This window comes from Nematolebias whitei, chromosome 4, assembly GCF_014905685.2.
Source record: "Nematolebias whitei isolate Nwh7 chromosome 4, NemWhi1, whole genome shotgun sequence".
Taxonomy (NCBI): domain Eukaryota; kingdom Metazoa; phylum Chordata; class Actinopteri; order Cyprinodontiformes; family Rivulidae; genus Nematolebias; species Nematolebias whitei.
This window is the reverse complement of record NC_056501.1, coordinates 23,316,877-23,332,598: the sequence shown is the minus strand read 5'-3', so window position 1 is coordinate 23,332,598 and position 15,722 is coordinate 23,316,877. Positions and strand designations below refer to the sequence as shown.

Here is a 15,722-nt window from a genome sequence, read left to right as displayed (position 1 = left end):
TAATCTTAGATTAATCTGACTTTAGTCTTAGATGCAAATGGAACAAATGAAAAAAAGAAATCAGACCTTTTCTCAGAGTATAGTGTTTATCACAAGCTATCGTTCGTTATATCTTTTTCTTCTTCTTTCGGCTGCTCTTCTTCAGGGGCCGCTACAGCGAGATAACTCACATAAAGACTTGGTAATTAACTATTTTGAGTCAGCCTAATTGGGCACAGTTGTGCTCTCTCCACTTGCTCCCAGTAATTTAAGCTTCTTTCTGCTTTTTTAGCTATCATTCAGCTGTTTTATTTTGTTTTGTTGCAAATTTCTGCCTTTTTTTGGCCAGATAACCCACATTTTTGTTTCTTTAAACTTAATCGAGTACAATTATTCTCTCCCCATTTCCTTCTAGTAATTTAAGCTTTTTAAATCATTTTTTTAAGCCAATTTTGAGCTGTTTTATTGCTAATTTCACATTTTTTTTCCCCAGACAGTTTCCACTTTTTTGTGCTCCTTTCTGCTTCTTTACCATTGGGCAAAATTGGTCTCTCTCCACTTTCTTCTGCTAATTTAAACGTTTAAGCTAAGATATTTTAGCATATTTAGCTAATATGAGCCGTTTTCAGATGAACTCAAGGTTTTTTGTGGTCATCTCTGCTACTTTCAGCCTAATTAACTTCTTTCTGCTAATTTCAGTTTGTTATGCTCCATTCAGCATATTTCTGCTAGGTTAAGCTTCTTTCTGCCTTTTCAGCTAATTTTAAATATCCATCCATCCATTATCTTTACCCGCTTATTCCATTTTGGGTCACGGGGGTCGCCGGTGCCCATGTCCAGCAATCACTGTGCGAGGGGCGGGGGACACCCTGGACGGGTCGCAAGTCCATCACAGGGACACAAAGAGACAAACGAGACAAACAACCATTCACTCTCACTCACATCTAGGGACAATTTAGAGTTACCAATCAGTCTAACATGCATGTTTTTGGACTGTGGGAGGAAACCGGAGCACCCGGAGGAAACCCACGCATGCACGGAGAGAACATGCAAACTCCACCCAGAAAGGTCCCTGGACCGGGGTTTGAACCAGGGACCTGCTCGCTGAGAGGCAGCAGCTCTACCAGTTGCGCCACCGTGCCGCCCCTAATTTGAACTAATTTCAGCTTTTTAAGCTAATTTCCTAATTTTTGTACTAATTTTTCCTATTTCAGCCTAATTCAGCAAATGTGTTCTTTCTTCTGCAAAGTTAAACTTTTTCTTCCATTTCAGCTATATTTCAACATTTTTAGCTAATTTCAACAAGTTCTTCAGTAATAATTCACGTAGCATCTTTGCTGTAAATGCAGTTTCTCTGTTTACATACCTTTAAGCCCGGGAGTCCATCCATGCCCCTTTCTCCTTTTTCACCAACACCTGGCTCTCCCTGGTGCACATAAGGTTACACGGTGACCGTCAGTGAACGGACTCAGAGAAGTGGACAGTTTTACGTAAGGCTCTGTGGTACCTTTGGACCTGCAGGACCCTGCACGCCTGGATAGCCGGGCTCGCCATCCTCTCCCTGCGACAGTTAAACAAATGTTAAAAGCTGTTTTGGCCAAACCATAAAAATATAAAAAATGTCTGCAGCCTCACGCAGCATCGTGAGATGTGTTAGCACTCAGGGCATGTGTTACAAATGACTCTCAGCTACTACCACATCCATAAATTTAGCTTCATATCTGAAAAATTGATGGAGTTACAGTCATTTTAATGTTGACTAATTCGGATTAGCGGTGGTAGTCGTCTCGATGTGGACTGACTAAAAGCAAATCATTTATAGAAGTACGCACAGTGATGACTTTCTGAGAGCTTCATTAAGATCCATCCAGTGGTTCATGTGATATTTTACTAACAGACAAACAGAGTTGACTCCAACAGTTAATGCTAAAGTTTTAAACAAGGATCTTCCACAACAAGTAGCACTTGGAGTTTGTGTTGTGACTGACTCTCAGCTGCAGCCACACAAAACTTTAGCTCAGCATTTGCCAAATCGACTGAACATTAGCCTTTTTCATTTGGCTGTGGTGGCCATTTTGAATTGGGTAGTCTCCAAGAAGGTAGACAAGCAACCAATCATTATTTCCTGAAAGTTTAGTTAAAATCTGTCTAGCAGTTTATGAAATATTTTGCTAACAGACAAAAAAAGTTGACTCTGAATAATTAATGGTGAAACGTTCAGCAAAAATGCTGAGCCACGAATTAGCACTCAGAATATGTGACGGGGATGACTCTCAGCCACTACCACAAGATTGAGCTCAAAATCTGTAAAATGAACTTACAGGATTTTTTTTGGTCATTTTTAGGATCAGACATCTTAAATTGAACACAGTACTTTTTGCAAGCTTAAAATCTATCCAGTGATTCATGAGATATTTTGCTAACAGACAGACGCATGCTGCAGATACAGGCGATGATAAAAATGAGGTGAGGCTGATAATCTATGAGTCGTCTTACCGGCCTCCCAGGCAGCCCCTGTGGTCCCTGAGGCAAAAGAAGTAGAAAAAAAATTAAATTAAAGACAAATGACAGTTCTTACTTTTATATTAAAGCTCTGAGAGTGAACTACACTCACCTCAACACCATCACGGCCGAGTAAACCCTGAGGAGGACACACAGGAAACTTCATTAACGGGACATGCTTCAGAATATTCACTACATCTTTTTGACCACTAGATGTCGCGGTTTAATAAGAAACATGTATAGACCCGAAGAAACCCAAGACTTGTGGTTTCTTTAATAAGAGTTCATTATGAGCAGATGGGTGATAAATTTAAAGCAAACACTGATTGTCTGAGTATAAATACACAACAACTGTCTGTACTTTCACACAGACAGCAGCTCCTAATGACTCGATGAGAGTATTTATACTTTGCTTCCGAACAGCCAGACTTTAACGTATTTTTTTTAAGTGATTTTGATCTTCAGACTTTCTGAAGGTCTTTGAACCTCAATATTCAGCCCCGTCCTTGCACCTGACCATATTGTTGTACAGACTTAAGAGCTGAGGGAAGTGGGGAAGTGGAGGACAAAAGAAGAAGTGTCTAAAAAAACAGCAGAAAAAAACCTAGTAAAGACCTGAGAGATGCGTCATCCTTCACTTCGTATAGTTTTCAGCTAAAAATTAATTAAGAATCACTCCATTGGAGCTAAAATACTACGGTACTTTATATGTTGGTAATTTTTTTTTGTATTTTTCACAAATTCAACAAAAAACTGGGAACATTTGGTGTTTCTACAACAGGTTGATCGTAACAATGTGTCTACAAACTCTGTTTAAGTTCCTCTGAAAACATTTGGACTGGAAAAGGCAGCCAAAGACATTCGAAAGGAGAAATGAACGTTGAGTGAGGATGACTGAACAATATAAGAAAGTCTGACTGATTGGGAGCAAAACACTCAGAAAGTAGGGATGGATGAAAACTTTTGCACAGCGCCACACTACGGCCTTTGGGGTCAAGAGGTTTTGAAGACGAGAGCTAGAAGTGACATTTATCACATTAAACACGAACACTTTTAACAAGAAAAACCCATTAAAAAAGACATAAAGGCTTTTAAAGTGGATATTCATGAGATATTCCCATATTTTTATGGGATATTTGCTGCAATACCTCCCTGTACAATAAAAAAAACTTTATTTTCCCGACATTTCATACATTTTCTGTCATTTTCTGACTGAAAAGTGTCGTTTTATCTCCCAATCACATTAAAGTTCTCACTGATGGATCAGAAAAAGGAGAAAACGTCTCAGCTGCTCACGCAGTTTGACATACTACCCATTTGGCAGGATTTGGTCCTAAAGAGACATTTCTGAAAGTTTTGTTTCATATCTTCATTTTTTTAGCAACAGAAATTAAATAAAAAGGAAACCCCGTTGTAAAGAAGTTGTAAGTGATGAACAAGTCCCAGCTCCAAACAACTTCAAATGCAAACGGTATTTCCCGTCTCGCTCCGTCGGCTGATCAAAGATTTGGCTCGTTTGGGTAAACAGAGGTGTCGGCTGTTTGCGGGGGCCAAGTGGACGTGTGTTTGAAGCAGCTAAATACGAGCTATGAGGTCACCCACAGCAGACTCGCAGCAGTAGTGTTTCCTCCATCTCTCAGTACACGTTGGAGGCTACCTTCCTTTCATTTCTCATGTTTACAACAATGTGCAGGAGCAGAAGAAATGTTTCCCAGCTGGTCCTATCATCCTTAGATGTCCCCCCCCCCCCCCCTTCTTCTCCTCCCTCTCACCTGTTCGAGCTGCCATTCACAGCAGTGGGAAACAAATCAGCCTTGCTAATAATTCGTAGCCCCGCTTTGAGTTAAAGAGACATCAGATGTCGGATGCATCAAAAAATACTGCTATAATGTACTCGTAAGGGGTTCTGTGGAAAGGTTAGGAACAAACAATATCTTACCTGTGTTCTTTGAATGAGCTCAGGTTTGCGAAGTTAGCGTTTAATTCAGAGCCATCGAGGAGCTAAAATGGCAACAGGTGGGTCTGATATGATTATTAATGGACTGTACTCCAGTTCTGTTCATTTTGTACCCAGACTCTTCAGACTGTAGTGAACCAGATGACCTCAAATCTACCAGATGGACAGAGACTGTTATTTTCATTGATCTGAATAAGTCTGGGCCATCTGATGAACTTTCTTTCTTGAATTAATCAAGCAGAAAAGACAATTCTTTATAATCATTACTGTCTTACAAATGTTTTGATAATCAAATTGTGTTAGTTCACTCAATGCTTATAGGTTGAAAAGAACTACTCATCTTTATTTTACATAAACAGTAAGTAATGATTTTTATTCCTCATTCCAAGAAGAAATCACCTGAATAAGCATCCCTTGATTTTCTGTCTGAAATGAGTCAAGTCGTAAGTATGTGAAAGGTTGGTTTTCGGTCAACTAAAATGTTTACCGAGAAAAATGTCATGTTTAAACTTTTTCAGAAGATTACCAAGAGTTGACTCCACGAAGTCTGCTGTTGCTGCAATAATCTTTTCTGTATGTGAAAACAAATTTCATTCTCTGACCTCGACTGTTGATAAACACCTTACGTCAAAACCACTCCTCTTTCTGGTACATCCACGAATCAGAAAGCTCTAAATTGAACAGGAAGTCGACCCAAATAAAATGTGGCAACTTCTCAGTTCATGTTAGATTGAGAGTTCTGGAGAACGTGAGAGTTCCAAGATTGAGAGTGCAGTCGGTTCTGAAAGCTTCAGAGCAATGAAGAATCCAGAGGTTTTTTTTGGGGATTATAATTCTGTTTTGAGCTAACCACGCACGACTCTCTGAAGGTTTGGTAGCTCTCGACGGAGACGCTGAAACGAGTCAGAAAGGAACTACTCCAAGGCTGATTCATCATCAACAGGTAGATGGTTCTATTTTGACCAAGTGTACCGTGAGAAGCTGAGATCGGACGGAGCGTGCAACTTCTGGTCAAACAGATTAAATTCCCTCACATATTTCCTCTGTAAGATAAATCTCAATTTAATCTTAAACTCTTCTCTCTCATAAATCAGTACAGATATTTTTAGGAATGTCTGAAGCAAAGTCCTCAAATCACCGCCGAGTGATTTGAAGTTCATTTTCTGTGAAACTGTCTGTTATTATTTTCATATTTTGCCAAATTAATGTAAATGTTTGATGTTAAACTTTGATTCTGAAAATAAATGATTCCATTCATTTGATGGGTCAAAGATAAATAACGTCTCTCGTTACATTTTGTGTTAAATTCAATGCACGGCATTTACAGTCAGAAAAATGAAGAACTCGTGAAAAGTATGCATAAATATATATCCATATATTTGTCATACAACAAGTGACACGTACCTCACGTGACTCACTACAAGACTTCCTAACCACCTGATAGGGCTGGGCGATATCTCGATATTTTAAAAATATCGAGATAATTTCATTTGCGATATAAGATTAAAAAAATATGTATATATAAACGATATACTTGAAAATCCGCCTGCTGTCTTCTCTTTCTCTCTTGCGGCCCCTCCTCTACCTCACTGAATACAAACACACAGCCCATCACCCCCCCCCCCCCCCCCATTCTCCAGGTGGGACGTAGCATTCGCAGAGCAGCTTGTGAGCAGGGCAAAAAATAATGGTTCTGTTATTTGGACATGGTTCAGATCTAATTTGTCAGATGAGCAGCGGAAAAATGTTTTCTGTAGACAATGCCGAAAACAAGTCCCGACGAAAGGTTCGAGCACAACGAACCTTTTCATCATTTAAAACAGCGCTGCAAGTGGAGAGTGTGTTAGTAAAACAGCAGCTTTGATCGTTAGACACGCTCCCAGTCTCAGCTGTGGAACAAGATGGCTAAAGTTGACTGTCTTGTTAGCCGCTAAGGACCGTGTCTTTAGCGATATGATTAGCCACCGCTTTATTAACGTTGCGCCACCCCTCACTGTAAGACGTGAAAATCTGTACAGTAGTTCTCCTTTTTCTGCCCGTCCAACTTCATGCAGACCCTCCTTCTCCCTCGCTGAACACTAGCAGCCCCTCACTGCTTTTCACACACGCTGCTTCACGTCGTGAAGGCGGCGCAGCTACAGTTAATAAATGTGCCTGTGTGACAGCAGGGACAAAGCTTTGACTGAGAAATATATTTTTGTTACTTTATGAAAAGAAAAAAATATCGAGATATATATCGTATATCGTGATTTATCGTAAAAATATTGAAATATTAATTTTGGTCCATATTGTCCAGCCCTACCACCTGCCATGATTCGCTTCGTACCCAAAAACAAAGCAACGAGACGCTTTTAGAGTGGGGGGTCTCCACAGAGAGTCATCTTCCTCCATGTCTTCACTCCAACTACCTCCATGTCTTCTCTAACTACATCCATGTAGCTCCTCTGTCTTTTTCCTGGCAGCTGCATTTCTAACATCCTTCTACCAGTATACCCACTGTCCCTCCTCTGGACATGTCCAAACCATCTCAGTTTGGTCTCTCTAACTTTATCTCCCAGTTGTTCAACCTGTGCTGTACCTCTGATGATCTCATTCCTGATCTTATCCATCCTTGTCACACCTGAGGAGAACCTCAACATCTTCATTTCTGCCACGTCCAGTTCTTTCTCTTGTCTTTTTTGTCCATGTCTCTGTCTCCAGACCATACAACATGGCTGGTCTCACCACTCTCTTGCAAACGTTTTCTTTGACCTTCGCTGCCCTTTTGTCACCAGTCACTCCTGAAGTTTTCTCCACCCTGCCGTGGTTCATCATTTCCGTCTTTTCAGTTCACAGATAGGAACATGACGTGTCTGAGGATGCCCACCCTGGTCGGCTTTATTCACTTTCTCCTGCTCTGTCTGCTCAGACATCTGCCCACAACATGGAGCAGCTCTCAGCGCCACTTTGTTTGGCTGCTTTGGGTTTCTGCAGCGCCTTTAATCAACTCGAAGAGCACTTTTCGTAATCGGCAGCGTTACAAGATGGCCCTCTTTTCCTTCTGCCCGTCTGGTTTTTGTCACTTTCTGAGCCGGCCTGGTCTCTTCTCTGTTGCTGCTTCAGCACATGTTCTCAAGTCAACCACGTCAAAACCAACATTTTTCACACGGATCCCTTGTTGTCCAGTTCCAGATGAGAGCTCTGCGGCGATTATTCTTTCATGAGGATAAACAAAAAATAAACATTTTTTCCCTCTTCTTCGAGCAAAGAACCGCAGATTGATGCTGGAGAAATTTAATTCTGAGCAGCAGAAACGGCCCCAGGCGAGGAGGACACTATTGTTTGCTGATGCCGGCAAACTGCCCATGAACTCACCGCAGTGTCGTATCTGTTTCAGCGAGCACGACTTCACAGTTGTGATTGGGGGGGGGGGGGGGGGGGGAGGGATGGATCGGGGGGAGTTCTGGGGAACTTTGTGGCCACTGACTTACACAAAACAGATGAGGCTTGAAGCAAAGTTGCTATTTTGGGAAGTTTTTTTGCTTCTTTTTAGGTAAGCCAGAGCTCAAAGGCAAGAATGAGTGCACAGGGACCATTTTCTGTGAAGACACCCCCCCCCCCCCCACCTGTCTTCAGGTGAGGTTCACTGCAGATCCACAACGAGCCCAGACTTGGTGGTAAAACACGAGTTTTATGGCGTCAAACGAGCGATGCTCTTACCGGCTCTCCAGTGGGACCACGAGGCCCATCCTTGCCGGTGTTCCCGGGGGGTCCGCGGGGCCCAGGTGGACCAGGAGGACCGGGAGGACCAGAAGGTCCAGCTTGACCCTGATCACCCTGATGAAAGGAATAAAAAAAGAAGGACAATTGTGTGACAGAAAAATCCATCCATGTTAGTTTTGTTTCAGTTTGTGTGGGAGAGAAGCAACAGTTTATTGGTGTTTGGACAGTGATGGCAGCAGAAACTGGTTTTACGCTTTAAAAATGATACGACAACCACCTGAGTCTGAAACTTCTTCACTTTTTAATCTTTTAGCCTAATTTAGCTTGATAAAGTATGAACCCCTTTTTTTTTTTTTTAAGTCTCTTCAAAGAGAACACAAATAAATGTCTCTGGAAATCAAACGTGAGAGGGACTTGGGCTATTAGAAAACAACTTATTTAAAAAAAAAAAAATGAATAAAACAATTTTTTAAAAATCATATTCAATCAGAACAGTGAGTCTGAAAAAAGAAAATGAAAAATCAGCTGCTCAGTTTTTATTTTAAAAGTTAATTTAAGAAAAACCTTTGTTGTTGTGTAAACTAGACGCTGTTTGGGGGCTTTGATGCGACATGACTTCTTCTAAAACAACGATTTATAAGCTCATTTAATTTTATTAGAATTGCTTAATTTCAGCAGCATAATCTCCTGTTTATAAAAGACAGAAAAAAACTCAAGATGTGACTTTAAACAGCAGCCGACCAGGAAAGACACTGCCCTGCAGCATCTCTTCATCTGCTGAGTCAGATTAATATTTAGTCATTTAAAGGAACACTCATGCAAAAAACAACAACAACAAAAAACTTAATTTCTTCTGTTTCTCATTGAAAAAACAAAACAAACCCCAAAATCCTTCAATTGATGACTTTGTTTTCTATTTTCTACATTTATTACAAATTTAATCTTTTCCAGGTGAGACACCTTCATCTTTTTGTTATCTGGGAACCGTTAATGTCCTAAAAGGCCTCAACATGTGGATTTATTAGATATTACAATTATTATCATTATTATTATTATTATTATTATTATTGGCGAACATTAGTAATTGACTTTTTTATGTACTGTATGTGACTGTTTCTGTTCAGTGCCTTAAGATGACGTCTGTTGTGACTTTGTATATAAATAAACTGAACTGAATTATTAAACTTTGATTTTTGTTGGGTCAAATGAAGTATGACCAAAATACAATATTACACTAAAGCAAAATTAGCTAATAAACAAGACTGCTGGCAAGGACTAATAAGAACCATTGGTTCATTTTATATTGAACTGTCAACACCAAATTACACATTTTCATTATTTTTTCTGGAAAATGAGGCACTGTAGTAGAAACAACCCAAACTAAAATATATTTTCCATATATGTGGCATGCTTTAGAAACTTTAAAACAAATACCTTTAGTTAATTAGCTAGGGTAACACAATGCTGTCCATCTTAAATTATGTTAACAAACATGATTTTGTTTTAATAAAGAAGCAAAAAGCAGAACGACGACGTGCTAAAGAAAGGTGGGTTAAAGTGTTAAAAAGAACGCACATGCCTTTTAGTTCAGGTCTACCTTCAGAAAGCGTCTCTGAAAGCTGCTGGACTGCTCTCCAGACAGAAAGCTGTGGTCGTACCGCGGGAAAACCATCTAAGATGCAACAGATGGAGCAAGAACAGAAAAAAACAAACAGAATAAACAGAATACAGGAGAAGAGCGTTAGGAGAAAAGAAGGATGAAGAGGTGATGAAAAGCGTAGGAACAAGAGAAGGAGATAAATGAGTAGAAAAAATCAGACATCCGTGTTAAACTAAAAGTCCAGAGGTGGAGGAAAATGAGCACTGCAGGAGAAAAGAGAATCAAAGATTCATCAGAAAAAGAGAGCGGGGCGTTTAATCGTCTTTGTGCAGGGACAGTGACAGAGCTGCAGCCTGAAGGAGGACGAGGACGGTTTCTGTGGGAAGACAAACCTTGACAGCGAGAATCTGATTACTGTGCAGACCTGCGTATGGGCTGTAGTTAGGAGGACCCTGAAGACAGGAAGGAAACAGTGAATGAAAACCACAAACCAGTCGAGTGAATACGATCACTGACAGCAACGTTAAGGCCCCCAGAACAAACGGTCCAGTTTGGATGTAACTGGTTCTCGTACAGACCAGTGATGGGTGTAAAGGATGTGACTTCATGTTTAGAACATGCGTCAGAGGGTCATGGAGTGGTAGTGTTATCAGGCAGTTGCCAGTGTCCAACAGTCAGTGAAGCTCATTGGACAAAGTTAAGTCAGGTCAGAACGGTTTCTTTTTTTGTTGAAACGTTTCATCCTTCATCCAAAGGACTTCATCAGTCCGAGGAACCACAATAAACTGAGTCCCATAAGTGGCTTAGTGAGCCAACAAGTTTTATGGTGAAAAGATGGTTTCTGGAGTCCGCCCTCTCCCCCGTCGACTCCTCTGACACTTAACTTTGTTGGATTTTTTTAACCTGGATTATCGAGCATGAACTTTGATGTTTTGAATCCCTTTGGCCATGGCTGCCTCAGAGGAGTCGGCGGGGGAGAGGGCAGACTCCAGAAACCATCTTATCTCCATAGAACTGGTTGGCCCACTATAGAGTAAGCCACTTATGGGACTGACTTTGTTGTGGCTCCTCGGACTGACGAAGTCCTTTGGATGAAAGACGAAACGTCTCAACAAAAAAAGAAACCGTCCAGAGGAGCTGACTGTGCTTTGTTGGATTTTTTTACCTGGATTATTGAGCATGAATCTTGATGTTTGATCTCATCGGACACAGCTGATGTCTCGTAGATAGAGTTACGAACACTTTGGCAGCGGTGACAGGTTTTTATTAGAGCAGGTGGGCTCATTATGAAACCTGCGTACAGATGTGTCAGACACCATGTTGGAACCGTTGCAAAGGTTCCCGTGTCTCAAGGCGGATCACACAAAGCGGGACGGTTGCACTGGCTCTTTACAACATGCTGTGCAACTCTGCACTTTGTCTCTGAGCTGCCTGTCTGCTGAGACAGCCCATCATTACTTCTGGGATCAGATGTCAACTCCAACTCTCTGACTGAGAAGTGGACCTCGAGGACAAGTCACAACCACCGTGGACACATCTTGACTTTGGTCTGCACTGAATCACCACTTGTATCCAGGTCCAAGTGGGGACCATACCTACTGACACGGGGCCGCTTTGTCTGGGGACGTAACCCTTTGTTTGGGTCAGTGAGTGTTTCTCTATGATTCACACGTATTACATATTTATATAAAGGGAAAAACAGTAAAAACATGGAAACTGCCACCTTTGCCATTTTGAAAATTAATATCTTGGTGTCTAACTCAAACCTATGTTTAATTGTGTATCTGTGTGCATACTCCGTTCTCTCCCATCCTTTCCAAACCAAACACAAGTGGCTTGGCGTTCTCTCCCGTCAACAGTCACTGTATGGATTGTCCGTCGAGCTGAAAGGAGCGGCGTTTTTCTGCCGCTGCGGACCACTGAGCGCCGCGTGGCCTCTCTGGCCGAGCTCCCGCAAAAACACGTGGAAAAGTGGGAGAGGGACGGAGAGATGGGGCAGAGAAGCTCTCAGGAGTTGTGGCGACGGGGAGGAGAACGGCGGGTGAGAAAGAAGAAAAGTCTGCTCGAGAGGTTTCTGTTAACAGGCTGCGGTGAGCGCTGGACAGCTGAGGTTTTTCTGACCACAGACACCTCCCTCTTTCCCCCTCTTTGTGCCTGTATACACCCCCCTCCCCCCCGTCACATTCACCCATTCACACTGCTCCCACAGTGAAGACCACATATGGTCCTTAAACATCCCAGAAGTGAAGAGGCTGTTTCACAGCGGGCATCGCCCTTACCTCATTCTCCTCAGACCTCTGGTTCGAACTAAGAAAAACAACAATTTCCCCTCCTGAACCCCGTCTCAAGATGTTTTTCTTTTCTTTTTGTCATCCTCTGGAGGCAGTTTGGCTGAGTTGACCTCAAATAGTTAACCACAAAGTTTTAAACCAACACCTGGCGTGAGCTAGAAGCACTCAGAGTCTGTGTTGGAGATGACTTTGGGCTACTACCGCTCCAGTTTTTAACTCAGTGACTGAACAAACACTCAGATAAAAGACAGCGCCCCCGTCTGGACGATCATCAGTTTTATTTAGATAACGATTCTTCAAAAATAAGTAGCCAAACAGGCTTCGTGTCACTATTTTATTGGTGGTTCTGAAGCATCTGAATTTGTTTCAACACCCCTCCTGTGTTTGAGGCTGTCCCTGGGACCAGACAGGGGCCGATGAAGAAACTGAAGGTGATGAATCGACAGGAAGTCCCAGGTTGAAGGAGATTCATGGCTGCGTCCTGTTTTCACTCGTGTTCTCGTATCCGCCAAGAGTTCAGAGGTGAACCAGAGCACGACGTTGAAAAAAGGCCAAAGAGATAATCGAGCTCCTGCTGGAACGATCCTCCTGCAGTTTTTAATAGTTTTTCAGCTGCCGGCCTTTGTGGGCTGATATGGAAACCCTCATGAAGTCATCATCCTCGGCCGCAGCATCTTCAAGCGCTGAAGGTTTGTTTTGAACCGAGCGCGTGTTTCCAAGGAATATTCTGAGGGTTTTCTGTGGAGCCGCACGCTCAATCCAAGAAAATCAAAGCCATAAAGCCAAGTGATATATTTATCTCTTGGTGAGAACGGGTGACGCAAAATGTCAGAAAAACAATAGTTTTCACACAAATTGTTGCTTCAAGATCTAAAAGTCTCGACAGGAATCAGGGATTCCTGTGAGGCTTTCAAGCCGCGTCGTAAATGTCGTTCCACTTTGCAGCTCTGTCAAATTCACACTCCGTTTGTGACCTCTACGAAACAAAAAGAGTCGCTCGTTGTCATTCCAGCACGCCATCTCGTTCTGCCGTGTCGATGCTTTAAGGTTAAATATCTTAACGCCCACACATTTAATAAATAACTGTGTTTGATAGCAAAGTGTCTCATGAACCACCGGTCAGGTTTTAATGAAACACTCAGAAAGTTATCATTGGTACACAATAATTCAAGATGGAAGACGCCACAGCTTATCAACATAGCGTACATGTCCACGCGTACATCACCTTGGACGCTGCTGGTCTGCAGGGCTGGTGAGTAAAATTTTACAGTACTGCACAGTACATATACGTATATTGTTAAAATTACATAGGTTTAAGAGTTTAGATTATTGCAAGTGTGAGAAGGGTTTATAAAGCCTTAAAATATTTATTAATGCTAAAATAAATATAGCGTTATTACCAAAGTTCATGCTCAATAATCCAGGTATAAAATCGAACAATGTTCAGTCAGGTCATCTGGGCGGTGTCTTTTTTTTTTCCTGAGATGTTTTGTCCTTCATCCAAAGCACTTCTTCAATCTGAGAAGCCACCCAACAAAACTGATTCCCACAAACAGCTCTTTACATCGTCGGAAAAACAGTTTGTTGCTGTTTGTGGAAATCAGTTTTGTTTGGTGGCTTCTCAGAGTGACGAAGTCCTTTGGATGAAGGACAAAACGTCTCAGCAAAAAAAACAAAAAAAAAAAACAGTCCAGATGAGCTGACTGAAGATTGTTGGATAGTGTTACTACTTTGTGGTTTTTCACCAATCGTGGGGGTGTGTGGAACATAACCCCCACGATAATCGAGGGACTACTGTGCTCCGCTCTACGGTGGCTGGACGTTCATGTGAAGCACTGGGAGATGAGCACCAACATGACGACCAGTGTTTCACAAGTTCAGGTAAGCAACGACTTTGGGCGTGACATGCACTGCGGCGGGAGCGGTTATCCAGGAGCTCGGTGCCGTGTGTCTCATGGACTATAAATGTTGCGTGCGAATGAGAATACCTGGCAACCACGTGACCGCGAGCCGACCGCTCGGCTTCTGACGTGGTATAAAGCAGCTTTTACCATATCCAGCTGGTTCTCCATCTGCTCATAGAGCAACAACCTAAATGATAATATGAGCTCTGAGTACCAGCTTACTTACTTAGTACACGCTTGTGTTCATATCTGACATAAAAAAGCAAACGGCTGTAAGTTTAAATGCCCAACTTTAGATTTAATTAAAGGTGCAGTTTGAGATGTGACACCACACACCCCGTGGTCTGGCCGCCTCCTCTGCACCACAGCAGCTAAAGACAAATTGGAGACAACTTGAATCAAGTTTTGGCGTCTTTTGTCACGAGCAGGTCCTGCAGAGACGTCTCTGCTGCTGTTTAAGTAGCAGCCTGCACACCAGTTTACTTTAAGTCAGTTCTATTTCAACACATTTTGTTTTATTCTCCATTGAACTTTCATTTGAAGTTGTTTCCAGTTGAAGTCTAGGTTTGATTGAAGCTGTCATCTATTTGGCTGTTTGGGTGTTTTATCACAGAACACGTTCTATTTCTATTCTGCTACTCAGCCTGAACATACTGTAACTGATACCAGCATTACAGGGATCCACCACTCGTATTTGTATCATAATTTCAGGAACATGAGTTCCTGTTCATATGTACGTCCATGTTCATAGGAACATACGACAAACAGTTTTGCACTTTGTATTGAGGAAGAATCAGGAAAAACAACAAATTTGGTTCACCTTTTAAAAACATGTCGCTATGAAAACTGCTCGTTAGATTTCTGTAAACGAGACATGAACATAACTAAAAGTTTTGTTTTAAATATCTAATTGCCGTTTTCTAATTTGGTCATCTTTTGTATAAAGGGGAATGTGTACAGATGGAATTTAATCATCTCTAAAATGATTTAGTTTTTTTTAAGCTTTTGGTTTATGGGAACTTCATAAAATAGCTAAATAATAATAATAATTTCTTTCATATTACTGTAAGCGAATAAAAGTACAGTTTGAACCACAAATTTTACCCCAGAATTGTTTTTGTGAAAAGGCCTGACCCGATATTCTAAAACTTGAAGAACTTGTGGGCTACGTGAGTTTTTTTTTATAGAACTCAAAGCATGAAAACACACAGGGGGCGCATTTTCAAACCACACTGAATGAAGCTGAAAATAATTACACAGGTCTCATGAACGGATGATGTCACATTCAAACAAAGCACCAGACGTAGACAGAAGGTTTATTTTTTTTTAAAATGGAAATGTTATTAAAAACTTTGCTGAGGCTAGACAGCAGCAGCGGCGGCAGAGTTTAGATGGTGAGGTTTAAGTGGGTCTTCTCTGGTCTCTGGCTTCAGACAGATGAAACCTCCTCCCAGGAGCAGGACTGTCACAGCGTTCTGACTGAAGTATCCAGAGTTTGAAGACGTGTTGAAGGTTGGAAGGAGACAGAGTTGTGATGAGATTTCTCTTCATTTACGCTGCACATTGCTCCACCGATGGGAAAACTGAGAACTGATGATGTTGTTTATTAGATGGAGGGAAAAAAGAAGGACATTTATTCCTTTTAGATTTTAATTTCCAATCACCGATAGTCTGCCTCTACATTTTCTAAACACTTTACATTCAGGTATCATCCATCCATCCATCCATCCATTCTAATCCCATCCATCCATCCAGCCAGCCATCCATCCATCCATCCATCCATCCAT

General features: G+C 41.6%; 1 protein-coding gene across 1 annotated transcript in view; it reads right to left on the bottom strand.

Annotated features, from left to right (window-relative positions):
- Positions 1-15,722, bottom strand: part of LOC119408494 (collagen alpha-1(XXIII) chain) — a 250,608-nt gene that overhangs the window by 16,833 nt on the left and 218,053 nt on the right. Inside the window, exons 10-15 of the mRNA XM_037675320.1 lie at positions 9,738-9,812; positions 8,138-8,254; positions 2,594-2,620; positions 2,476-2,502; positions 1,487-1,540; positions 1,346-1,405 (exon numbers count right to left, since the gene is read on the bottom strand). Of these exons, the coding sequence (XP_037531248.1) occupies positions 1,346-1,405; positions 1,487-1,540; positions 2,476-2,502; positions 2,594-2,620; positions 8,138-8,254; positions 9,738-9,812 (360 nt within the window). The remainder of the gene's footprint in view (positions 1-1,345; positions 1,406-1,486; positions 1,541-2,475; positions 2,503-2,593; positions 2,621-8,137; positions 8,255-9,737; positions 9,813-15,722) is intronic.